The sequence below is a fragment of the Elephantulus edwardii genome, unplaced genomic scaffold (genome assembly GCF_000299155.1).
Source record: "Elephantulus edwardii isolate Elephantulus edwardi_28Jun2011 unplaced genomic scaffold, EleEdw1.0 scaffold00106, whole genome shotgun sequence".
Classification (NCBI taxonomy): Eukaryota; Metazoa; Chordata; class Mammalia; order Macroscelidea; family Macroscelididae; genus Elephantulus; species Elephantulus edwardii.
In genome coordinates this window covers 7,519,425-7,547,174 of record NW_006399856.1, presented here as the reverse complement: position 1 = coordinate 7,547,174, position 27,750 = coordinate 7,519,425, and the positions used below count along the sequence as shown (strand labels likewise).

The window sequence follows — 27,750 nt, the reverse complement described above, 5'->3', positions numbered from 1 at the left end:
GAGGGTACTTTTGCGCAACTCAGTTCTCCTATAAAGTGGGGGCAAGATCTCATAAAGCTACTAGTTCTTTGATTAACGTAAGAGTTGACTGAATGGTAAGATATATGTATAGGAAAGCTAACAAAAGAGGAAAGTTGTCAATCCCAATGAATCGTGGGATGCAATGTTATGTTTTGTTGGACTCCACAGTAATGATGATGTCTGACTAATGACGGAGATGAAGATTACCGATTTCCAATGTATGTAAATCAGAAGCGAGGAAGTGGCACCGATACACAGCACATTAATAAATTAGCCTCGTACTGTCAGCGTTGCATGTCTGGTATATAGAACATGTGTTTGTATACAGAAATCTCACCAGAAAGTTTTTATAGCAAACTTTTTATGTCAGAAGTTTATTTTTATTGGTAAAATATTAAATAATATACAGAATTAAAAACTGCACTTACACTTCTGAGAAGAAATAAATCTTGGACAAATTATATGCTTGTTCCTGAGATTCCCTAAATTTATTCCAGTAGCTGTGCACTCAGACAGTACAAACCTTTATAATATAATCCTTTTCACAAAGTATTACAAAGTTTCTGCAGCTTCTTTAGTTGTGTACACACATACTGACACACACTCACACATGCATATACAACACTCACACACATATACATAGTACCCACACACATGCACATAACATGCATGTGTGTGCATTAAAACAATAAAAATGCAAGTCCCACATTTTAGTCTGCAGTGATCACACTGTTTAGCAGAGGTCTTCAAATTGGTATAGAGCAGGGTGACTTGTCACACAGCTGCAAGGACTGTTCAGTATTTCCTTAGTAAACCTCATATTCTGAGGTATGGTATTTGAGCCTTATAAAAACTACATTACGCTGAGCAAACCTGACATACAAGGTCTGGAATTTAAATTTTACATATATATATTTATATATATATATATTTCTGTTTTAAAACAATAGTTTTCATTTCCCCAAATTATTAGTTTGAAAAAAAATGAGGTTTACTGGTTTGACCTATTATTATTATTTTCTTCTTTGCTTCTAAAACTCAAAATATCCTAGAAACTGTCAAGCAATTAGTCTTTAAAATAGTCTAATTACCTTTGGTATTGTTAAAGAAAAAAAAAGCCAAAAAAACCCAAAACAAACCAAGAATCTAGAATGGCCAAGACACAGAGCTACTGAACAAATGCAGTAACTGTCTTTAAAAGAAATGCAAAAGAAATATTTTCTTTTAAGAAAATGTATTTACATTACAACAATTTGACTATGCAGTCACAGTTACTTAAAAAAAGAAAACCAGCACACTACATATAAATATGTATGATATGAAAAATACTTCAAACTTAAAAGTATGAAAACAAGACTGCTCTAAACTTTTTAATAAATTCTCAAATAGGTGACAGATGTGTTTAACACTGAATGAAGTGCTTTGTTTTCATTTTAAAGTTCATGCCCAAAAGAAGAAAAATGAAAAACAAAAAAAGTTCTTAATTTACTTACTGAGTAAGGGTTAAAAAAGAACATTCATTCTTTAAGAATTTCAACTTTAGGACACATATTTCTCAGGCAACGGTTACTAATTTAAATAGGAATTTTGCCTAAATAAAGAAGCCATGATATCTTGTGGAACTCTCCATACTCTAATCTTTTGATTTTGAACTGTTTTTCTATTCATTTACTCTGTTGTTTAAATAATCATGACTTCTAAGGTTTCTTTTTTTGCCATTTACTAGGAAAGAATATCATGGAGCCTTATTTACCTGGTGGTTAAGCACTTGGTTGCTACCCAAAAGGCTGGCAGTTCAAATCCACCAGCCGCCTGGAAAGAGAACAGTGTAGCAGTTTGCTTTTCTAGAGATTTACAGCCTCGGATATACTATGGGGTAATTCTCTCTAAGGTTGCAGTGAGTTACCATATGACTTGATGGGAATGGGTCTGATTGAGATTTTTTTGTTGTTGTTGTTGTTTTGTTCTGTTTCAAAGGAAAGAATAGGTTAAAAAGGAAAAAAAAAAGATTTCAAGAGAAGTATTGCACTTGTACAGAATAAAATTAGAAACATAGTTTAACGAAATAGAAAAAACAATCATTTTGAGTTTGTAAATAACACATGGTCTAAAAGATTCAACTATTAAGAGCAAATATGGAGCCCGAAGACCCCTGCCTCCAAACCTGGAATATAATTATAATAATGTTAAAGCATTTTCTCCCAACTGACAGAAGGTTAAGACTTTGTTTTACATTTTTTGTACATTTTTAAACATTTTTCTAAGTACTTGCAAAAAAAGGGAAGGGTGTCTTGTCTCTCACAATATATATGTTTTAGAAAAAAAACCCCACAATAAACCTCAACAAATTAGAATGAAAATCCCACAAAAAATAAAGGCAAACATTCACGATTATGATTATGTACTCTCTGGAGTATTAGGTACCCAATTTTTGAAGGTTAAAGTAACACAAAGGTGACGTACTCTATTTTTTTTAACTATAAAACTACACTTGTGTATAAAAATACATCAAAAGGCAATACAGCCAATAAAACACACACAGAAAATTAAGACTTAAGAGACTGGTGAATTGGGAATAAGAATTGACCTAAGGTTACACCAGTGAGAGGAAAAGGAGAGGCTGAGAGCATCTAGTGGAGTGAAAGCAGTAGGGCAGAGTTTAGAACATTTAGAAGAAATAACAAGAGCTTTGTTACACAAAGAGGGAAGGGATTAATGGTCAAAATCTGGAAGTGCTTGACAGTCATAATTTTTGTCACAGTTTCAGAATATGTACTACCTTTTTAAGATCAAACAAACAACACACATTCAAAACAAAGTAACTAAAAACAAAACCCAGAGTGCTTCCCTTGTTACAGTGTATTCATTTAACAACAACAAAAATCCATTTCCAGTAAATTAAATAAGTCAAATCTTGGTAAGTGCATAGTAGGGGATTCAGATCACACGACCAAGAAACTTCCTTACAGTGTGTCACTTGAGGTAATTTGAAGAGCCCGATTCACTGCAAATTGGCTGATTTTTACCTATAGGATGTTTATATGCTGTACTCTGTGGTCCTTAGCAGAGGGCTTCTAAATTTTTTATTTTATTCACAATAAAAAGGACATCTTAGAAAACTAGTCATTCATGTACCACTCTTTGTAAGGAATAAAGGTTAATTTCAGAAATTTATACAGAAAATACACAAATGCAATGTTCTGGGGGAAAAACCCCATAAACAGAATTAGGAAATGATTTTCAAGAGTGCATGTGAAAAATACCCACAAACTTACAGTACCGCAAGATAAAATTAAAAAGCTAGAAATAGAGTGTTACATAAAAACCTTATGGAAATTCCAAAGTTTAGGTATCTGCAATAAATGTAAAAAATATTCAAGGTGTCATTATTTGGCCTAGCAATACACTATGATAAAAAGAAACACTAGCATATCACAGCTTCATGGTCATATGACATTTGCTTTCTATAATCAGCAGCTCATTTTTTTTTAAAAGCTGTAATATCCTAACACATCCATAGCAAGTAATACACAACTATGGTATAAAACCATTTGAGATTATGCTTTGGAGAATAGCAATTCAATATGACCAGTTTTGTTTTGTTCAAGGAGGATTAACTAATTCCTGCTTTTTAACATCATTCCACAAAACATTAACAGATTGAAAGATACTAGCCCCAAGACTAGAATACTAGTCTGTGGACAAAACGCCCAAACAATACTGTACTTTGTTGACTGAGAGTTCCTTTAATGAAGTCTTATATGATACAGAACATATTCTTTCTTAAGAACAAAACAAAGCCAAAACCTGTATCATAATGCAATTCATAGCTACAAGTTCACTTTATTTCAAATTCTACCTGCATAATCTTGCCAGTGGCATTCAGAAATACTCTCAAATTAAAAAGATTCAGATCCGAATATAAAGTTTCTTATTAAACAGCTGAGCTGAAATTGGTAAATCTGCATTGGGTATTCCTTTAATATTTTTGCCCTAATAACATAAAAATGAGTTATATAAGTACTCAATTATAAGTGATTTTTTAAGAAATATATAGAAAAGTATCGGATAGCTAGAATAGTTAATCGACACTCTCAATGTATTTTAGGAAGGCACCAATATAAAGTAACTTTAGAAGGATTTAATATGTTAAATTCAGGACCTTAAGATCCCAGTTACCCCTTTTTTAATTCTGGAGAGGTAAAGATATCTTCTAAGATAAAGTTTATATAGACATTTTCATTTCACTCCACTGCTGTTTCATTTCTTTTTCCCTCTTGGATTTGGGAAATTTTCTGTTTTAGAAAAAACTTTATACAGATTGTTGTTGTTGTTGTTGTTGTGTATTACAGAGCTGGACCCAACCTGTCACTGACCCTCTGGCCTGTTAATAATACGTGTGACTGAAGACGACCACAGACGTGGCGTTTCTTTTTGCTGAACAATCCAAAGTGTAAAGAATAAAGTATGTACCAGAACCTTTTATAATATAAGCTCTGTCCTGAAACTAGGAGCACACAGATTTTTGCTTTATATTTTTACCACCTCTTCTGCTTCTTAAAAATTCTACCCTAAGAGCTTATTTTGGTGACAGAATGAAGATTTCAAAAAGAAATGAAACATAAATTTTCATGTAAAAGTTATCTTTCAAGTAACTTTTGTTAAACAATTATAAACTATCTCACAAAGACTATATGGTTTGGTGAGATGTACAACTGAGGCGAAAAATATTGATTTTCTCAAAAGCAAAAAAGCAAAAACCCTATCAACCTCACAAAGATATTCTCTGCTGAATTGAAATTTGTATTTCCTGTCTCTTTCTTCCTACTCAAAAAAAGGAGTTTATTTTTCTTTCATTCTGGAGGTAGCTATAGCTGCTTAAAATACATTTTTGTTTGTTTATTTTGTTTAGAAAGCAGATTCTGAAGACTGAAAGTGTAATAGTTTCTATAAATCATTTAGCCTTTCTTAATATAATCTATTTAAATAAACTTAAGTGGCCCAGATAGTAACAGTAACTTTAAGTTTCTAATATTCTTACACATATTTTATGGCTCTAATTGTTTCTCTCCATGAGTTTTCTTTTAAAACTGTATGGAAATTTGTTTGTACACACGTACATAAGTATAGAAACATCTATGTGTGTATGTGTGTATATATGCTGTGTTCATAAATGTATACAATTGTTCATATGTATGTAAGAGGAACAATGTATTTTTTTTAGGTACCCTAACCCCTCAGTCTTCAGGCCCCTATTTTGTCCCTCCACAAAATTTTCAATGGAATGTTTTCTTTCCTAAAAACGTGAAATCGCTTCTAATCTGCCTACAGGTCATTTCATGATTTCAAAAAGCCAGATTAGTAGGGCTAATTTTTAAGAATGATTAATCACTATTTTAGAGACAGCACATTCTACTCCAGTAAGAGCTGGAGATAAAATTCTGGGCAAAATTAGGTCAAAGCAATGTGGCAAATTTCTGATTTCCACTCCCCCCCCAAACTTGAAAATACAGAGGATAACCCATTTTCATGCCCCTCAAAGGCTTCCTGTAATGTAAATTCTCACCTATATAAACTGGGCATAGAACTGTTATGTAAAACTTGATTTATTTGGTACCTGACCCTCATAGCTATTTTTAGGTGTCATTACCTTGAATATTTCTTTCTGTGAAGAAGCAGCGTGCAGATACAGCCATCCAAAGTTTCTCAGAAAGTACTATGCCTACACTTTCCCCTCCTCTATGCCTTTGAATTGACCTTGTCCTCCTTAGTCCCTCTCTGCCATGCCCTGAGCCATCTCTATCTACCTCTTTCTGTTCCTCATGTCTTGAAGCTGAAAGAATACAAGTAAATATATGCCCGTGACAAGTGAACTCTCACAAACATTAACTCACTTCAGTAGAAGAGTTCCAAGAAGATGAAATCAGAGAAGAGTGGTCAGTATCGTTTCACAGAGGGATAACTATCTCGCTCCACGTTCAGTCTCTCCCCAGGGCAAGTAGTAGGTACATGATTGTTCACCCAAGGGGGCCGGAGGGGTGGCGGGAGGTCAAGCTAGAAATCACAGACAATGCCCGCAGAAATTCACACGGAGCTAGAGCTGGAAAAGATTGTCACCAAAATGTTTTCTTAAATTCCAACAGCACGTCACATCCTTGGCCTTAAACTTTTTTACCTTCCTTTCTTCAAAAGGAGAAAACACAAATGTCATTATTATTATTTTGGAATGGTAAGAGAGTGGTTAGGGATCAGGGATTCTCAAGGATGTCTTTTACCACTGAAGGTACCGTCTGTTCACAATGCACAGAGGCACGCAGCAAAAGAAGAAGAAAAGTAACAGTTCACATTCTCATCTCTCTCTTTTGGTGCACTGTCATAGGTTTCAAGGGATAGTTCAAACACCTCTCCAAAAAAATGAGAGAGACTAGAAGCCCAGGGAAGAAGAGAGCTGTGCTGAAGTCATTTTTATCAACTGTTAGCTTTAATGGTGCTTAGAAATAGAAATAGAGTAGACAAATGGACTGTAAACTAGAAAATCAGTTTTAAGCAGTACTGGGCCCCGATTTGTTCCTCTGTCTACAATCTTTAATCTCGGCAATTCTCACCTCTCACGGTAAAAGAGAAAAAGTTTCAGTGTTTTAATTAATGATACTCTAGCGCAGTTGCTGCTTAATCAAAGTTCAAGATTTGCAAATGGCTATCAGAAAATTCAGTCACAGCTCTGCTTGGTCTGTCTAAGCAAAGTCCTTCTCCTTGTGCCCCTAATGTGAGTCCACCTAGGATCAGCCAGTTTCTCCCTTCTAACACTGATGGACAGGAATGAGAAACAGAGCACCCATGCAAGTGAAATGAAGATTTGCACATGAAATATGGCAACATATGCCGTGTGCAGACTAAAAGAGAAACATTTTCAGATTCACTTCTGACATGGAATTATTATAACCAGGCGGATGGTTCTGAATTAGAAAAAAGCACAGGATATGGTCACTCTGCCTTGGGAGGGTCAGTCACATTTTAGATTTGCAGAAGCCTAGAGTAAACAGGTTGGTATGTCCGCCCCCACCCCCTCCTTAAATCTGTTGCTCAATGACCAGGTTACTAAGACATTTCATTTTCTTTGTACCAAAAGTGGTAAATACTATTACTGAAGAAATTCTAGAATAAATAGCCCAAGTTCAACAACCTTACAGGGTTCAAGTTAGCACATTCAGGTCAAATTAGCAATTGTTCCAAGGAGATTCTGTTAGAAAGAGCCTATAGCAAGGTTGCTGAAGACCTTTTACTCAAAGAGTAAAAGAGGAGTAAACTATGGACAGAGCACTAGGTAGTCACAGCTTGAAAAAAAAACAGTGAAAAGAGAAATACCACAAAACAGATTTCTAAGTGTTTCCCCCCTACTGTTAGCCTAAATATATTTTTTTTCTGCTGACTGGTTAACACTGATTAACTGCTGATAAAGTGACAACCATAAGCATACTTTTAGACACAATTATGTATACCATACTGCCATCACATAACAATGAAAATCAAGCAACTTTCAAATAAAAGTTCTTAAAAGTAGAAGTCCTGCCTGAAAAAGTGTTGACTGTCTTTTAGCCACTCTTAGACCATATGTTATTCTGAAAACTAGGTAAAAAATACTACCCATTAAAGGTGTTAAAAGTAAGGCTGCCAGGGTGTCTATAAAATGCCAGTCATCAAAACTATGGAAAAAACAGTGCTTAAGTTTAGAAAAATAAGATCATAGGACCTTAGATGTACTGTCGCTGGTCCATAACTACGTGTAGTTTAAAAGTCTGCTATACGGTACAGTGTATATCATACTGTATTATAAATTCCATAGGGGAAGTAAACATAAAATCCACAAAAACAACTCATCCTAGGAGTTATCACTGAAAAGAACAATGGGTGTGACTTGTATTCCATGATCTCTGGAGAGAAGAAAAAATTATATGGTTTACATTTTGAAACAAATTCTTTGAAGAGTAAAACTACTTATACCTTTTAAATTGTGAAGTCTTACCCAGAACACAGAAAACTTTCCTGTCTTCAAACAGAATCCTGAATATCAGTGGCAAATTGGATATCTTAGGTCATTCTCTATGAATCAAGTGATTTTTCAAAGCAAGATACACCTTACATCTATGTGCAGCAGAAATGAGCTGCTCTTAAATTCTCACAAAATAAACAAGCCAAGTTTCAAGAAATAATATCCCCTGTCCCTTCACTCTTCTGTTTCTTCCTTATAATTAGGCAGAGCAAATGACACTGTGTCCACAAAATAAGAATTATTAACAGTAATAATATTAAAAAAAATAAAAGGTATGTCAACATCTGAGGGAAGGTGGGATTGTAAGTGCAGTAATTCTTCATGTGCAGTTCTTTACTTCATAGGGGTCCCCTTTGGAATGAAAAGGCCTAGTGGAATGTGTGCTCCCCTCGAACAATGTGTGATGAAAACTCGTAACGGTCCTGGCTTCTATAGCCACAGATGTTGCATTCCAGTGGGTCCCGGTAGCCATGGCAACCCATGTGAATGGTGTACATGACATGGTCTAGGAATAGGACTCGGCAGTGCTCACACTTGAAGGCCCTTATCTGTTCTCCTTCTCCGTTAAAGACCTTGTAGATGTCCTTCAGAGAGCCCTTTGGAGCCTTGGTGGTGTCCAAAGCTTTCACATCCTCCTTCATGTAAGCTGGGCTTTGTTTCCTCTTGGGATTTAAGGCAGGGTTTCCTTGGTAGGACTGGCGGTCATCATGGCTGCTTTCTGAGTCAGTAGAATCCAGGCAGCTATTGCTGGGAGAGGCCTCTCTTTCCTGGGGTCGACTCTTTGGTCTGATGAGAGAGATAGGGCCATCCATGTTGTTTTCATGACTATCAGAGGTTTCCCTGCTAATGGGCCTTTCTATCCTATTTGGATGATAGACCTGAGTATAAGCTGAGCTTATAACTGGGGCCACCTCAGCGATTGTGCTTGGCGGGTGCTGCATCAGAGGGTGAAGGGCCTCAGCTCCAAGGTAGGTGATTGCATTGTTGATGGCTTGGTCCATCATATGAGACTGCATCAGCTCAGCCTCTTTCTCATAGGTTAAGTTCATATCAAAATGAATATCTGGGTAGCTGAATCGCATGAGCTTTTCCCCTGAAAGGAGAGGGAGAGAAAAGAAAAGAAAAGAAAAAAAAATCAAACAAAAATCAAAATCAATGATTGGATGAAAATGATAAAAGGTACAAAATTAATTAATCACTTCAATTTTCTATAGTGTGGTTTAGCTTATCCTTCAGATCAAGCATGTGGGCTCTTTAATTAATTCAGCGGAGGAACACAAACATATCTCACATACAGAGACGATTAGTCACAGAAATTTCACAAACCATGTGTGCCTGTTTTAATGCCATGAGAAGGATGCGCTGAGCCTGGCAGCTAAGACTGAGTGTGCTATCCTCGTATCTTCACTCTCGTTAACATGTCCACTAACCACAGACTACAACTTAGGAGATATTGGGGGGTAAGGGGAAGGAAGAAAGACTAGGCCAAAAAAAGTCAAGATCTAAGCTTGCTTTTGGGCACTTTAAAAACCAGTGACCACGCTACAAAGAACACAAAAGTGAGGGTGAGCTGGCCCAAACTTCTGCCTCATTGTTACAAAGCATTAATCGGGCAGATTTAACTTCTCTATTAGAAAAATGTTAGTATACTGATAAGTCATTGTTGATGATTTAAATAGTGTCCTTTTGGGAATACTTCTCCGGGTGCTCCGCCTGATTGCTCACATTTTGGTTAGCAGTAGAGAGCTTTAACGGTGCTATAGGGCTCCTGAAGGAAGCTTAGGGCGATTTACAAATAAAATTAGAAACCATTTCTCAAAGTACTTAGTCATAAACCTAGAAAATTTCATTTTGATTTGGTTTGCTTCTCAAATCTGGTAATTATTAATTTTTACATTTGATGGTGATGGCTAATTTGCTGGTTTATTTTCTTTGACTGAAAGATGTCTATGGTCATCTCTTTAATATTTACTTCAACAAGAATGCCTTTTAGTACTGGTACTTACAATAGGTACTGGTGCTTACAATAGGAGGAAAAATGTTGGGTTTTATTCTTTAAATATTGCCAGTATTAAAAATTTTGTCACTATAACACTGGAGCATCTAAGTGGTTACTTAGTCGCTTTTGTAGATATACCTCACTGAGAAATATTTTATAAAAAAATAAGTGTGGTTATCACAAATGCTAAATATTCTGTTTGGAAGAATGTCTAACTTATGATGTTATTATCGAGTGTTGATCCATAGAGGTACATTGAAGAAAAGCATTTTAGATTATTTCAAATTAAAAGAATGGGCCACAATGAGGCATCATGAGTAATTAAAAAATGATTAAAAATTATCTTAAAACATCCAAATTAAGATGTCTCAGTGTTAAGAATTTAAAAGTTCAGTGAGACAAATTATATTCTCCAAGAAATTATAGTAAAAGGAGTGACAATAAAAATTACTTACAATACAATGTGACATTTGCTAGGGGGTCAAATAAGAATACTACTTCATGGTAGGACAGCAGAGGAAGACTTCAGGAAGGAAGTGACATCAGGGATAGGAATTAATGGTGAATGTTACCCAGGTAAAAGGACACCAGGGTGGGAAAGTTGTTAGGAAAGTTCACAGGCAAGAGAACACAGATTAGTCAAGAAATTACTTCTACTGCAAAATTATTAAAAGTACAAAAATTAGAACTAAGAGGTCGGATGAAATAAAACTTCATTCACTCTTGAGCTGTGGTGGTTTTCACTGCAGCAGCTCACTGTGGCCTGAACTCGCACAACAGTGGCAGAGCTGGGACACAGTCAGTGGAAAAGAGAAAGTTAAATTTTCTAGGGCCTGGTTATTCTCTGGACACAGAGAAAAGGAATGAGAAAAGCTAAACAAAGTTATGCTGTTTGACCTAGGAATCAGAATGACTAGCAATGAGGAAGGGAAGATGAGTTCTGTTTAAGGAAGACTTTGAGTAATGTCCGGTTATGTCCACAAAGTACTTAGTAGATACAGTCTCATACTCAGGAAAAAGACCTGATCTCTAGATGAAGACAGATGAGTGACTAGTTAATACAAGGAACCATGGGAATAGATGGTATCACGTAGGCATGGGCCTGGGGGGGGAGGGGTGTAAGGAAAGGAGGAGCCTATGCCTACTTATGGGTCGGGGGCTCCTTCCCTGGCTCTCATGTTCAGAGTCCTGGGCTTGCTCTTCACAGAACAACAAATTCCTGTAGTTATTTAGAACTCACATCCTTAGATTGTTGTTGTTATATGCCATCAAGTATGATTCTGTGACCCTATGAACAACAGATCCGAACTGTGTCCTTCTTGTACCAGCTACCATCTCTGAAACACTTGAGTCCATTACTATAGACATCATGTCAATCCATCTCATTGGGGGTCTTCCTCTCTTTCATTGACCTTCTACCTTTCCATGCCTGATGTGCCTTTCCAAGGAATGGCCTCTCTCCTAAATTATGCTCTGGGAACTCAGCATCCCAGAATTCTCTGCCCAAAGGCTTTGTGCATGTTTCTCTTCCCGTTAGAGGGCCTGTTCTCCAGAACATCAAATATGCTGCTAGGGGATGCATAGTGAGGACTACAGAGAAGCCGAGGCATAACGCTTTATGTTGTGTGAGTGTGTACAGTGAAAAGAACTTCGATGTGTAGACCAGAGCCTCTGCATATGGATGTGTGTGGCCCTTCTAAGACCCAACACAACCAGTAGTGGAGAAAGATGGGATTGGACTGCAGACCAAGCAGTGCTTCTCTTCATGCTCTTAAGCTTTGGCGTGGAACCCCAAGAAATCCAAGAACACTGCATATGAAGGTTTTCCATGGAAGGAGTTTAATCATATTATAACAGGTTGTTTTTAGCTTAATGTAAATAAAAACATTTAGTTAACTATTAGAGGCTTCCTTTATCATTTTTTGACCAATTTGCAACACTGTCAGAATTGACAAGGAACAGTCAGAAAATCCAAAGGAAATGGAAGATTAATGTTACAGAAACCAAGGGGAAAGTTTCAACAGGAAACAACAACTCCATATTTACTAGCAAATGGTATCTAGGCATAAGATACAACATAAAAAATGTCCACTGAACTTGGCAATATAGAAGCCAGTAGTGATTTCCATCAGAGGTGGACCACAAGAACAAGGGTAGGTTACAAGGAACAGGGAATGAGGGGAAATAAAGAAATAGAAGAAATCAAGCAGAGAAGTCTTTCAATAACTCCATCTTTGAAGAGAGGGAAAGAACTGTTAGATGTTGGAAGGAGACCTGCCTTGAATGGTAATGTTTGTTTCAATGAGAATGTGTTGCATTGAATACTGGTAGATATAGCTAACACAGGAGGAAGCCAAATCTGTAAGGAAGAAGAAGGAATTCTGTGAGGTATTTCTGAGAATAAGAAAGGAAACTGTCAATACTTTATCTTAATCAGAAAGAAAGAGGCTTCTATGAAATAAGAAGAAAATAAAAATATATCCCTTTAGAAGTACATCATCCTATGGGACTGGTAATAGCATACTGAAATAATGCTGAACTATTTTTTGTTCTTTTTTTCCTGCAGGTCTAGATCTGAGATATGATGCTTTAAAAGAGTAAAGAAGATATGAAATAGCATAGCAGAGAATAGGAAAAAATGACCTAACAGGAATATTTATAAACCATTAGCGACATAAATTGGCATAGGTACATAAATTGGTAAGGCTGTGGCATATTTTTCTAAAAGTACAATACACTGAAATCCAGCTGTGAGTTTTGCCAGGAGAAGATGAGAGAAGGATCAAACAGGCAAAGTTTCAAGAATATTGACAAGAAAGGTAAAAGCAATTAACAACAAAATCTAAGAAGCACTATAAAAGACTGGAGAAGGCAAACAGTTATTTAAAAAGTTTAGGGAGCATTTGTCTGTAAAATTTAATGAGGAAGGAAAACAATGTTTAACTAAGACATATGGCAAAAAGGACTTTATAGTAATTCTTGAATGATCAGAATTTCATTTCCAATTGCAATAGAGAAATATCTGTTATTTATCATATAGTATTATTTGAGTGTGGTATCCAAATAAAGTAAGTACACTTTATATGCTTCATGAAAATTTAGTGTCATACTTAAAATAATGATGTAATTACAAAACTGTCTACTTTTCTGAGGAACGTAAACAAGTCAACTTGAAATTAGCAACTGTAAGTCATAGGACAGCTGAACAGAACACTTAATAGAGCAGAACTCTATAAATTAAGAAGACATAAAGAATGATGATTATGTATTTTGTTTGTTGTTGTTGTTTAATGCCGTCGAGTCGTAGACGACTCATAGCGACCCTATGAACGAACAGCCTGAGCACTGTTCGTACATAGAGTTTCCGGAGGCAAGCCATTTCGGAAGTGGATGCCGCTCCTGCTTCCAGGCTTGATTTAGTCGGGAAGCTCCAGCCAACACTGTCCACCATGGGTGCCCATTACCATGATTGCCACATCACTGTCACAGACAGGCTTCAGCATCACAGCGTTTTACAATTACTAAATAACTAGTTGAGATAAAAGTGCTCAATGGACAGGCGTCAAATTAATGCACTTTAAAAATGACTCAGCTGCCTGAAGGGCCTATGAAGAGTAGGGAGACGACACACTGAAAGAGGAAGCGAGGAAAGAAAGTAGTTACTTGGAGCCCAATGCAGGTTTTTTCTTAGAATCCTTTTCTCTTTTTTCCCGTGATCTCTGTCATTAATCCCTCTAGCTACTCTTTTTATTACCCCCCCAGGCTACTCTTATGTGCTATTTTGATAACTTGTTAGTTTTTCACTTTTATATCAAAAGGGAACTGTCCGAAAGTGCTTTCTGAATTAAGAGGATCTCATTATCTTTCTCCCCTAAAATAAGCAAAGATTCTTTTCCCCAATCACCACTCAACTCATATCAGCAGGTCCCAATGTGCTTTTGGCTATTTTTAACTCATTTTTATGTCTCATAAAAAATCTGAAATGATAGATATTTACATATATAACAAATCCAAGTTCTTAATATTGAATCTCTGTTAACTGTTAAAAAAGATTTTTTTTTCTATCTCCTAACACATCAGTACTAACAGCATGCACTCAGAAAAATGCTAAATTGAGGATATCAAAGACTAAGTTGATCTAGTAATTAGAAATTAAAAATGGAAAATTCTAAATGTATAACTGGTTTTTCAGTTCCAAATCATAAGTTCAGATGAACACAAAGTAGAATCTATAGATTCAGAAATGAAACATCTTGAGTGTGAATTTTTGCATTATTATTTCTAATGCAGAAATTCTAGAAGTCAGATTTATAATTAGTTCTCTTACTTCCAGACCAAATAGCAAAAGATCATATAAAGAAAAGAGTTAAAAACAGGATGCAAATATAAATTTTAAGAGTTAAATCATTCAATTAAAAACTACATCAACAATCAAAAATACCCATTGATTTGATTGTACACCTATCAACCTTACAGAAAGAGCAGAACTACACCAATGGGATTCTAAAGTAGGAGATTTTCATGGCCACCAAATCTTTTTCTGGAGTAGCTGATTGGTTAGAATTTCTGGGTTGGTTTGTTTCTTGGTTTTGTCTTTTCATTATTAGCTAAGCACTTAACGACTGTGATAAACTCTCAAATGCAAATTCATTTCTGTGAAATTGGATCCAATTCACAGTGACCCTCTATTGGGTTTCTGAGGCTGTAAAGCATAACCAAAGGAGACATCACTATTTCCCAGAAATGTTTGAGGTTTTTAAAAGATAAATTAACTAACATTCAATCTATACATCTCATTTAAGTTTACATTTCATTCCATTGTGAGATGGTGAACTCTTAATATTCATCCTCCTTTCTTTCCGAGGCCCATGTATCTAGGTGTGTGAGAGCACAAGTGTGGTGTACACAGATTAGCATGGGGTGAAGAAGAATGATGGAGAAGAGACTGGTATTTAATGAAATGAGATGCACTTGGTACTTCCTAAGATGTGAGACTAAGCCTTTTTTAATGAAAATAACTTTTTAAAGAAATAAAAGCATTCTTAATGCTTACCCACAAACTTTTGTGGAGTGGAGCTTTTACGTTTTCCCATATTCCCCGTGAGCTTCTCTATGACAGCAGGTCTCTCAAAAGGCACCAGAGAAATATTGTTGTCCATAATAGGCTCTTGTTCCTTACAATCTTCCATAGGAGGTACTATATAAAACCATACAAAAAATGCAATCTGATAATTTCTTCAACATTTTACGGGATATACAGTTGTATCTCCCATCTCAGTAAGCACACAAACATTAAGCTAGTATGTTTGAATAGAAGCAAATAGAAAGAAAAACCTCTCGTGTAAAAATAGACTCTAATTTTACACAAACACACTTGTACGCTAACACAAATGCACACTCAGGATTTTTTTTTTTTCAATTCAGGTCTTTCTCAGATCAAAGACATAAACTGTTGTCTCTATTTGTGGTAAAATGTTCACCATGTTTCTCAACTGGTTCTTCTGAAAGAGTTTAACATTGATTAAAACCAACAGTACTAAGACTATAGTACTCTCCAATCTTTTGGAGTTTGTTATCTTTTTTTAAATAACAATTTAAGAAAGTCAGCCAATTTTGTAGGAAAGCTTAAACACACAAAGCTTAACAGTGCAAGAGTTAGCCCCCCCCTTTCCCCCCACCCAGGTATTTATTTTTCTGCAGCACATTTTCAATCTGATGAGCTGAATGAGCTATTAGCCCAACTGCCAGTCACTTTAATACCTGCACAAAGCAACTTTCATGAAGGAGATCCAGCTCTCAACATGTCTGTGCATAGTAAACTGTGGCAGCTTTATGACTGCAATTTATTTTGAAAACGAGCTCTTCAGCAGGATAAAAGAATCCATTTCCAAATTGGCACCCTGGCTCCCCAAACTACTGCCTTACTTCATCTGAAATAACCTCTCCAGTGCTGCTCCCCTTTCCTCCCATTTCTCTAAGTTGCTATTTACTTGACTTTGACATTCATGGCACTGAGCAAGAACTTTAAAAAGTTGTGTGTGAATGAAAATACCATCAGAGAACATTTAAGTAAGGACAAGGTAACCTCTGAGATTGACCAGATTGGCTGATTAAAACTGGTGTTCATAGAGAAACACCTCATCTTGTTATTTCTTGATTATTATTGCTTGCTTCAACTGCATATATGCCAGAACTGTTTGGATTTGTGGTAAAATTATTTTTTCTGCTCCTTTCATTTGTACAGGATTTCTCCACTGTGTGAAGAACAATGCATTCTCATTGATAAGGGGACCCTATTACCTGATGTCAAGAGTTTTGGTTAATGACCTATATTCAGAGATTGGGCAGAAAAATCTCATTTTTAGCCTTAACCATATCATTTAATAAGAGATCCTTGAATGATAATGGATTATTCAATTAATGGATTTAGTTTACACTGGCTTAGTACATAATATGATTTTAGTAAATCTCAAGATAGCATATAGAGACGTTGTATACCTTTTGAGCAACAAATATACAGTACATATAAAAAGTAAAACCACACACACACACACACACACACACACACACACACACACACACACACATTTTAAAGCAAAGGGAAGACTGCCACATAATTAAGACATAGAAGTAAATGAGAGAGGGTAGAATGCTAACACGGTAGTAGAGTGTTGTACAATTAGATATAGAATATTGTTTTAAAATTCTAGCTCTTCTTTCTTTTGGTATAGGGACAAAGACATTCACAGTATTATTTTTAAAAGCAGGCCATACACGGACAAAAGACAAAAATATGCCCGGAACTAAGACCCAAAATGAAAGAATGAAAGAAAAAATATGTCAGTGTAAATTTTGCTAAACTAGTTAATGGGGTTTGCCCCAAAATTGAATATGCTAATTAGTTTTGAAATGAATACTCTTTGGCAGTTTTACTTTAAGTTTCACCCTGAATTTTCATATTTGCACACATTTAGTACTCAGAACGAAACCTGGCTATGGGAACTGCCCCATACCACATCCACTCAATTCAGACATGGCCCAAGTTCAATGAAACTCATGTGAAATAAAAAGATTGACTTCAGCAACACTGTAGTCGAACTTCCACTTTACAACATATCTTTCCCATGCCAAAAAATTCATTGTGTCTATCCTATTAGAAATAATAATAATAGTAAGTGAAATTAGTTTAAGGCTTGTCATTTTTTAATTAATTTTGTCAACATAACCCCATCTTTATTTTACATTTGGGGACACTAAACTCCAGACATTCAGAATAATTTCTTTGGAACCAACCCCTAGTTATGAGGGATGGGACCTAGGTCGTCCACACCTAGATCCTGGGTTCATAACCACTCTCCTGTATTTTCTTTATAGGTATAAGTAAAAGGTTAGCTGTTTAGAAACATGTTTGACATATTTATAAAGTATGCCTCTAAGAAAAGATAATTTTCCCAACTACAAAACTAAATGGAATTGTTTTTACTTGGATTTAGATGCAATTCATCAATACTTCATGGTACATTAGTACTTTAAAAACAAACAAGTTCCCTTATTAATTCAATAACACATTGCCATACAGTGAGATTTATCTAGGCAAAAATATATCAGTATGTCAAGTTCACCTGTTTGAGCAAGCTTCATAACCAAGTATACCGAGTTTGTTCTCATTTATAAAGTTAAAACAATGATAGAAAAACTATCCTTATACAATATCTTTCACTATGTCAATAAACTTGAACACAAAAATCATGAAAGTTTTTGCAATGTAGTTATTTTTTTCCCGCAAACAACAAGCTAAAAATTCAAATTTTGAGGCGATGTATTCCGAAGGACCTAGATTAATTCCCTTGTCTAATCACTGGCCAGAACTGGGCAGGGCATTTGGTAGTAAAGCCCTACAATGATACAGTGAAGGAAAGACAGGGCTTGTTGTCAATGGAAGGGGAAGAGACGCTGAGCAAGCCAACCAACACAAGTCTTCTATATTGTCACCAATGTTTTCCATGCTGACTCTAAAGAAATTTTCCATTGGTTATGTTTGGTAGTCTAGTGGGTAAGGAGTTGAGCTAATAACCCAAGAGCGAATGTTTGAATCCACTAGATGCTTTCAGAGAGAAGGCTGGGCAATCTCCTCCCACGGCATTTACAGCCTCTGAAAAGTATAGAACCAACTGTGAGTTGTCTCCACTGGCAATAATTTTTAGGGTTTGGTTTTTTTGAGGTGTTTTTTTGGGGGGGCTTTGTCATTTTTTGTTATTTTCTCTTTGACAGATTTGTATAGTTCTGATATTTGCTTGAACTTTTGTGAAATGATGTCTTTTGTTTTTCTCTCAGCCATTGCTCATCTTCTTGGCTCTTTTAATAGTTTTATTTGTTGTAAAGAAAGTTAAGTGTGTCTTTGGCTATCTCTATCCTCCACACTAGCCTTATTAAAACCCATTTCAGTCTACTGAATTTAATAATGATGACTCCCAAACCTTTTTTCCTAAACATAGCTTTATTTCCTCTAATGAGCTCAAGATCCATAGTTCACGTTATCTTAGACAGATGAACTTGGCTAATAGGCACAAAGAATATAAGGTGTTAAAACATGAGCTAGAAATTTCTCTCACTAGACTCTTTCTGTTCTTCCCCTGTCTCCACCTCAGTTAATGGTGGTCTCTACTCAGCCATCCTACTAGGTATCTATGGTATATCTAAACTTTCTTTCTTTTCCTTAATCATCTGTTCCTCCTCCTCCCTAGATCTTATTCCCACACAAACACATCAAAGTGTGTAGACTGTATATCTGCACCTAATGTTGTTGTTGTTATGTGCCATCCAGTTGACTATGATTCATAGCAACTCTCTCAACAACGGCTCTAAACCTCATCCTATCCTGAGTCAACCTCATCTTTTCTGACCACCTGGCCCTACTTGCTACACTCACTGTGTCAATGCACCTTCATCTATGATGGTGTGTGCGAATGAATCAGAACCAACCCACAGCTGACCCTCCAGTAGGTTGTCAGAGGAGGGAAATTGCATGGGAGGAGAATGCCTATCCGTCGACTGTGGAGCAGCTGGTGGATTTGAACCATGTGTCTTTGAGATGGCAGCACAGCTTCTTACCACAGACCCTCTCAACTGGATAACTTTGCTGTCTATTCCAGGTAATTAAGGTCACTGTGACCACTGCAACCATCTCCTCCCTCATCTTTCTGCCTCTTCCTTTTACCACCTAATCCATTTCCCATTTTCTAGCAACAAAATGAACATGTAACCTGTTTTTTTCCTAATATATGACAAAGGTTTTGTTCTGCACAGTAGCCCCTTCCTTCTAAGGCACAAATTACTTCTTTAAATCCTACTATTTCCCAATTTCTGATGTCTTTCTAAGGTCCTAACCAGTCATACTGTTTTAGATTTTTATTCCTTCATATACGTTAGTAGTATCTCTACATGAAACACCATTCTTCAATGATTTAGCTGGGTGTCTTCTCTTTCAAATTTAACTCAAATATAACTTTTTCTGGGGCTTTCTCTTGGACACCCAGTTTGACTTCGAAGTCTCTCCTCTGTGTTCTCATAGTTCTTATCACACAATGCCCCATTTGTTGGTTTGCTTGTCTATTTTTTCCCAATTGTCTTTTCATAGCAGTGAGTGTCTTTTATTTGACATTGTGTCTCTAGCACCTCTATGATGTCAAACAGTAAATATTCAATGGATGTTTGCTGAATGATTTAATGATGTCAAGGATCTAATGATGTCATTCAAGGGAACTACACCACAAAAGAAAGTACGATTCCACACTTGGGATGAAGAACTTCAACTTTCCTTTCCCAAAGAGTCTGGAGTATAAACTTGCTGAAAATTGGGCAACGTTTTGGTTCACATTTTAATTTTGATTTTGGGTTTGAGAATGGGAAGGTAATTGCATAATTTGTTTTTTAAGCCCTTTTTTGAAGCTGGAAACACCTGGGAAATCAGCAGAGATATAACTTTCAAATAATGTAAATAATCTGTTACAAAACTAAACTCAGTATTAGCTTTATTTATAAAACTATGGGTCATGAAATGTCTCTATTTCCCTCAAAAGTCAAATCAACATTTACTCAAAATTTTTTATCCTTTCTCTTAAATATCTCTTGACAATTTCTTCCAAGTCTCTTGTCCTGTCGGTGACTTTTTATACAATCTTTGGCTTTCTTTCTTTCCGTGTCTCTCTCATCACCTTTTTCTCAAGCAGGTAATTATCATACATTTCACACTGATGATATTTTTCTTTAGAAGATGCCCATCAGGTATATACTGATATTCAAGCATGGGGTTGGCATAAAAGGCATAAAAAGGCTCCTCTTTTCCATCAACAACCTTCTATTTCAGTTTCGTCTCCTGCTGTTGTTTTACCTCCCATTATGCTTAATATTTGAGGGCACTCTGGTGGTCTAGTGGTAAGAAGTTACACTGCAATCCCAAAGGCAGGTGGTTCAGATCTACCAACCACTTAGCAGGGGAAGGATGGGCAATCTCTTCCCACATGACTTACTACCTCTAAAAACCCGCCAAAGGTCAGCTATGGGTCAGTTTTGTCTCAATCACACACAACAATTATGCTTAATGTTCAAGAATATTTTCTCTTGTAAGAGCCATTTTTGGTGGCAATTTCTGCTGGGAATGAACATTCTCTAGCTCCTGTCTCCATAGAGACAATATTTACTTATTCCATATGCCTAGCTCAACTATTAAGAAGTGTCTAAGAAGCTCTATTTTTTTTTTTTTTACTTCTTTAAGCACAGGTTGGCCTTTTCTACATTGTTGATCTTGGAAATCTGTATAAACTCCTTTATCTTACTTTACATAATTATTGTTTCATTTTATGTCTTTTAAAAAATGTATCTCCTACAGATATTTATAAAATAAATTAGATCTATTTACATTTATATTTCACAACATTCTATAGAATTTGGTAAAGAGCACGCTGATAAAAATGTTATTTAAATTAAGCAAAAGAATGCCTCTTTCATTTCAGGTATTTCCTCTCTGGAACAAGACAATATGGGAAATACATTTTGGGAAAGAACAACATGGACTCAGAAATTTAATTATGCCAGAAAGGAGAAAAAAATAGAACAGTAATTATTTTCAAGCATTTAATAGTAACCACAGAGATGGCACCTTTATATCAATCACTGAAAAAAAAATTCAGAAAAAGAAAAAGCAAAAAGACACAGGAGACAGAAAAAGAGAAAAGGGGATAAATGTGGACTTCAATGTGATTCTGTTTACAAGGAGACACATCAGCTTATGTATGAGACAAGGTTAATGATAAACTCCATTAGCATTTTCTCCATAATTTTCTCTCTGATGCTAGTTATCATTTCCCACCTTATGCAGTCATTTTACCATTAATTATATTAACAATGGGAAAAGAAAATCAATTTCAAAGTATTATTACAGCACATTTAAAAAATGATATTGTAAATGGCATTAATATAAATTTATGGAGTTAAAATTATGTCCAATACTTAAGACTCTATTTTGAGTTTTACAAATAATATCAAAATCTGCCCTCCGTCCCCACTCCTGGGCTTTGCCCTCTGCTTTATCTCCACTCTGGACCAACTTCAGAGATGTTCTCAATGTAAAGAGCTCATCTCAACATGAAGAACTCAGCACTCTAAGAAACAGGAAAGGAGACCCAGGCACTGAGGACCTAGTTCCTTACGAGACACGGCTTCCTCTCAGCTTCCCCTCAGCCTCTCTCCACACATAGTATCTCCCCCTCCCACCCTTACTTTCTAATTTGCTATTCTATCATTAAATGTCGATTATAATAATTTACATATACCTTTCAAATCAAACCCACACTCGCTGCCATAGAATCAATTCCCACTCTTGGTGGAACTCAGGTTCCCAGGACCAGAAAACTTGACTTACAGATGTCCTTCTCCTGCAGAGAGGCTGTGGATTCAAACTGCTGACCTTCCCATTAACAGGCCAACATGTTACACACTACACTACCAGCATTTCTACAAACACCTTATGCCAACTGAAACATTATATGTATTTTTAGGAGACATTCTCTTAATCATATGTTTATGCATCACAGTGAATGAAAAAAAATTAATGGACCATAATTAACTGGGAATGAAAAAATGAATTCAACAGTGAATTTACACACATTTAACCCTCTAAAATGGGAGTACATAACAAGGTCAAAGTAGCTGTGGTGCCATTAAGGCGTCTTTGCAGTTTGGACGTGTTTCCAACCACCCACCCTCTTTCAAACCAACCCTAAAACCAACGACATAAACAAAAATAGACGCATGATAGTCAGTGAAACCCATGACAAGTTCTTTAGACACAGAAGTAGAAACATATGGGACTAATTTATCATGAAAAAGACATTAATGTATCATTTCAATTTTATGCTAATCAAGTTATAATTCCCTCTCACATGTTAAAAGGATAAAATAGTGGGATAAAAAAATCTCTGCAAATCTTTCCACAATGTTTATGAATATAACTAGTAGTTTGAATGCCTCCAAGTAAGTACAAGAAAAATAAAAGAAACCCAATAATGTATAGAGGCAGAACTTCTCTAATGCCTAACTGATAAGAAGCCTAACTTTATATGGGATAATACAATTATTGTTATAATATTTAATGTTCTTAAAATGTAATAATAAAAAGAATAATTTATTAATGAGTACTAACTACTTACAATCTCATTTCATTCTTGCAGCAAGCCTATGAGCATCACAGTCAGAAACATGGGGTCATACAAATAGAGCACACTGTTAGACTCTAAGTTCACCCTTTTAGCCTCAATGCTCTTTATCCTATGCTGTACAAGAAATGCATGCTTCTAATACCAAATTTCCTTGAAACCTAAGACAACTTTTCAAAAATGTTAATTAATGTTAACAATTGAAAAGTAAATAGATTTTATTACAACACATTAGAAGTCAATTTAATCATTCAAAGTATATAAAATGATCTCAATAAAAGTACATTTCAATTATGTGGGATAGCAATTAATAAAAAACCAAAACACCTCAACTTAACAATAAATAATAATTAACTGCCTAAGAATATACTAAGAATATACAGTATTTACTGTACTAAAACCCCCCCAAAACAAACAAACAAACAAACAAACAAACCTAAACCAAAAACAAAACCCCAGTCAACATCCTAATTAAACTAAAAATAAAAAAATCCCTCACAAAGAAGCCTTGAGCTGGCTATGTTTGACAGGTCAGAAAGCAGATATAAATTTAAAAGCAACCAGTAAAATTCTTAAGCATATCATTTAATATTGGCCAAATTATTTTTTTCTTGATTGAGAAAAGCTATAAATGTACCAGTATATTAGGGGTCTTGTGTGTACTGCTTGAATAATAGAATAAGTCAGTATAGAAATATAATTAAGAGGAAAAAAATGCTCTCCAAATCTAGTAAATTAAGTACACAACACTGCTTTGCTAAAATTAATTTGCGAGGAATTGGTAATTACTCATTGCTATATCTTGGAGGTTACCTTTGTATCTTCCACAGTATATAGTCTAGATTAGAAATGTTTGCTTGCCTTTTGATTTTTGTAGAACTTCTGGCTCTAATTTTAGCCTAAGTCATTTATCATATTTATCCAAAACATAAAGAGTAATTTCACAGATAAATTCCAAGCTAGATTAAAGAATTTATGAAATCTTATTACTCATCATTTATCCAAAAGAGAGGGGGGAAAACAAGCAAAAGTAAATTTATTCTTTTTAGTAAATCTGTAGAGTTAGATGGAATAGTGTGGCTCAAGTGATTAAAGAGAAGAATAAACAGTACCTTCGGTTGGGTTCAAGACCATCTATCTTTTTGCTCATAGTATTATCAAATAAAAGTTACAAGAACTAATTCTGGAGTTTTACAAAAACACAACACAGCTTACTTTCCGAGTACCCCACTGTTCAACTAATTTCAAATGCATAAGAATATATAGAAAGTTAATGTGATCTGATGTGAAAAAGTGAATTGTTTTAAATGGAGCAAGATTTTATCTTGAGTGTTGAAAGGCAGGACAGAACACCATGTAAGCAGCACCGGACTGACTGAGAAGGGCGCCGTTTCTACGCACCGTGGTGACTCAGGACCTGCCCAGCAGCCTCCATGCTGACATTCTGGAGATAGTTGTGGCAGCGTTCCTTGTGCTCCTCCAGTGAACTCCGTTGCTTGTAGCTTCGTCCACAGTAGTTGCACTTGTGAGGTTTACCCACTGTGAAGAAAACACGGAGTGAATAAGCCATCATTCTCACACAAAACAGAATTCAATACCAGCACTTCTAATTAGGAGGAAGAACTTGTATGCTGTTTAGAATGAGATCTCTTTCTCTTACACATTCTGAAAAGAGTAACTGTCTCTCAGGCAGATCATACCTCTGGGGAGCAATGAAATGCTGAATAAAATACATGCTCTGTCTCTACCTCCTTTCAAAAGGGTATGATGAGCAATCTTTAAATTACCTGACTCTTCACACATTTACTCTTCCACAAATCTCTCTTTCAGTTTTTGGCTCACCAAAATGACAAATTAGAAGCACGCTAGCTATAAAATAATTTTGGAGGGAGGGTTAAGGGCAGGAAATTTTACTGAAGAAAACCAAAATGCAACAACTGGAAATGTCACTATTTAATAAAAAGAATATGCACGGGTACCAAGAAGACTAAAAAGGAATCCAAGTGACGAGAAAAAGTACAGATAAAAGGAGTTTCTTTTTTTTCTTTCTGTTTTGGTAAGAACTATTCACACCAGCAAAATTTGTGGTAGATCTAAGTGTATTCTCTCTCCTCAGCACTACTGTTACAATACCAAGAATTAACTTACGTGGTGCTATCTGCCAGGATTGTTAACAACTACAGAAGCCTAAACAGTTAGTTTCACACTGATGGTAATGTTGTCCAACCCATTTTACTTTCAGGGAATGAATCCAAAAGCCCAAGAGCCATAATCTCAGTACACTTGACCATCATCAGTACACAGATGATCACAAAATAAACTTTTCAAAAGTTGTTCATGGTTTAAAAAAAAATGACCTCAATGGAAAGAAGAATATTTGAATGTATGGACAGGGTGAAAGAAACCAAGTTTCTCCTCTGAAGCTAGGACTTTAAAGCTCTGTCTCACATACTTTGGGCACATGGCCAGGAAAGACTGGTCCTTAGAGAGAGATATCATGCTTGGAAGGGTGGAGGGACAGCACTGGAGAGGAAGATCCCGAATGAGACTGATTGATTGATACAGTAACTGGGGTAATGAGCGTTAGTGTGTTGCAATTAGTGAGACTCGCTCAGGACAGGGCAAGATTCAGAGTTGCTGTGCATAGGGTCGTTATGGGTCACAGGTGACTTGACAGCACATAACAACTGACTATATATATATATGAATATCACAGAAGAGTTTAGTTTTTGTGTTTAGATGAATACAGAACAACATACAATGCCTAGCAGCCCATTCCAAGGTCTTGGTACCAAAGCAGAGTGTCTATAATGTGAATTCTCTTGGATCATTTCTTTTTGTTCAGGGAACAAATAAGACAGCTTTTTCTTGGCCAGAGACTACCGTGCTAACACCAGTCACTTTATAAACTCATACACTATCACTGGTCACAGGAAGAACTCAAATACAGTAACAAGGTAAGATACAGGTTCTAAAAGCTTCACTGTACTGATATAAAAACTAAACAAAAAACTTTTTCAGTTGTATGTGAGATATACATAAACTGAAGTGAGTTATTTCATAACTAGACTTTTTTTTCCCCAAACATCTTATAAAATGAAAGGTATCTTTGGCCTGGCTAGTCATCTTTTAGTGAGCTCTGGTGGCCTAGTGGTAAGAAGCTGCACTGCAATACCCAAGGCCTGCAGTTAGAATTCACCAACTGTTCCATGAGAGAATGACGGACAATCTCCTCTCATGCGACTTACTGCCTCTGGAAACAGACTTGAGGGTCAGCAGAGAGTTGGTTCTGACTCAATGGTCCTCAACAACAACAATCACCTCTTAATATACTACTCAGAGTATTCTAATTTCATCCCATTTTTCAGAACCAGGAATTTCTGGGAAGTAGAAGGCATGTAGCTATTTAGCTCTGTGAGAACATGGAAACAGTACAAGAAAGTATTTTTAGTTGTTTACACTTAATGTATTGTAGTTGCTGCTGTTGTTAGGTGCCATTGAGTTCGGTTCATAGGGACCCTGTGAATAGCTGTCCTGAGCCCTGCCCTATCCTGTGCCACTGCATTGTCTCTGACACACTAGACCACACTGCTAGTCACTAAATCAGTACATTTTGTTGGGGGATTTACCCATAAGTGCTAAGGCATGGGTCAACAATTTCTTGAGGTTAGCTACTGTCATTGAGAAATTTTAAGATATTTTGTGTTCTATCTCTAGAAATAGTGATTTATACTAAATATGTCATTTAATCAATTAATATTCATCAAACAATTAATCATAGCTAAAAATCTACTATAAAATTGATCCATTATCTCCCTACCTTCCCCTGCAGTAGTCCTGTCACTTTGAGTTGGATGACACATTGGTATTAGTGAGACTATTTCCTCCTACACTTTCTTCCTTATGTATAGAGTTGCTGTTGCTGTAGATCATAGAGTCAGAACTGACTCAGCTAATCCTTGAGCAGCTTTTCAGAAGCAGTAAATCACAGAGGAGGAGACTGTTCCTCTTTTTTTCCATGGAGCAGCTAGTGGATTGGAACTTCCTGCCTTAGGATTGTCAGCACACCACCTTACCACCAAGCTACCAGAGTTCCCTTCTGAACCTTTAAGAAAGCTCTATACCTTCTCAATGCAATGGAAATACGCTTTCCTTTTGTTCTCCTTGCTCACAATTCTCTGTATTTGATTCATCTGACAAGGAGAAAATGACTAAACTGAGCTTTGAACTCACCTGACTACTCACATGTTCGAAGTCTATCTCATGCTTTATTTACTTGAGCTCTTCTCATTTTGTCATCTATCTAACTTAAAAACCATTCACTTCTGTTCATCCTAACTCTGTTCTCAAATGAGTTTCAAGAATTGTTCTGAAAGAGTAACTTCCATTTCTTTTCCCAGACGTTCACCCCCACTGTATTCCTGTCTACATTTATACTGTGTGATGTGGTACACTCTAATACCTCTTACTTTATCTCCATGAGATTCAATCCCTACTGAATGCCTCTTATTTGTTCAATACCTACTTATTAAAAGTCTAACAACATGTACCAGTACTATGATGGGGCTTAGAATGTAAAGTGAAAATAAGATTCTAAAGGTTTCTCTGTTCATAAAACTCACAGTCTGATGGTAAAGACAGATATTTAATAAAACATAAGCAATATATCACAAACATGACAAGTTCTACCCAGCATGGTGTGCCAATATAATGTGCAGCCTTTAATTTAGTTTGAAGATATTAGACAGGAATATCTATCTGAAGTTGAAACATTTAGGCTAGTCACTGAAGAAGTCAAAATCAGGTAGACCCTTGATTTCAACTAAATAAAATCCAAATTCCTTAACCTGATATTCATTACTCGACACAATCTGTCCTGAATCCATAGACTCGTTTTCTTACCCCTGTTCTGGCCAAAACTACCAGGGACTTCTACATGTCTTGGTTCTTTCTAGAATGACTTTATG

General features: G+C 36.0%; 1 protein-coding gene across 4 annotated transcripts in view; it reads right to left on the bottom strand.

Annotated features, from left to right (window-relative positions):
* Positions 1–7,688: 7,688 nt before the first annotated feature.
* The window catches only part of IKZF2 (IKAROS family zinc finger 2 (Helios)), a 186,299-nt gene continuing 166,237 nt past the window's right edge, over positions 7,689–27,750 (bottom strand). Inside the window, exons 6-8 of one of the 4 annotated variants that reach the window (XM_006891922.1) lie at positions 24,185–24,322; positions 15,124–15,267; positions 7,689–9,164 (exon numbers count right to left, since the gene is read on the bottom strand). In XM_006891922.1, coding sequence (XP_006891984.1) covers positions 8,440–9,164; positions 15,124–15,267; positions 24,185–24,322 — 1,007 coding nt within the window. In that variant the 3' untranslated portion in view covers positions 7,689–8,439. The remainder of the gene's footprint in view (positions 9,165–15,123; positions 15,268–24,184; positions 24,323–27,750) is intronic. The other 3 variants (XM_006891923.1, XM_006891925.1, XM_006891924.1) reach the window with 3 other exon arrangements.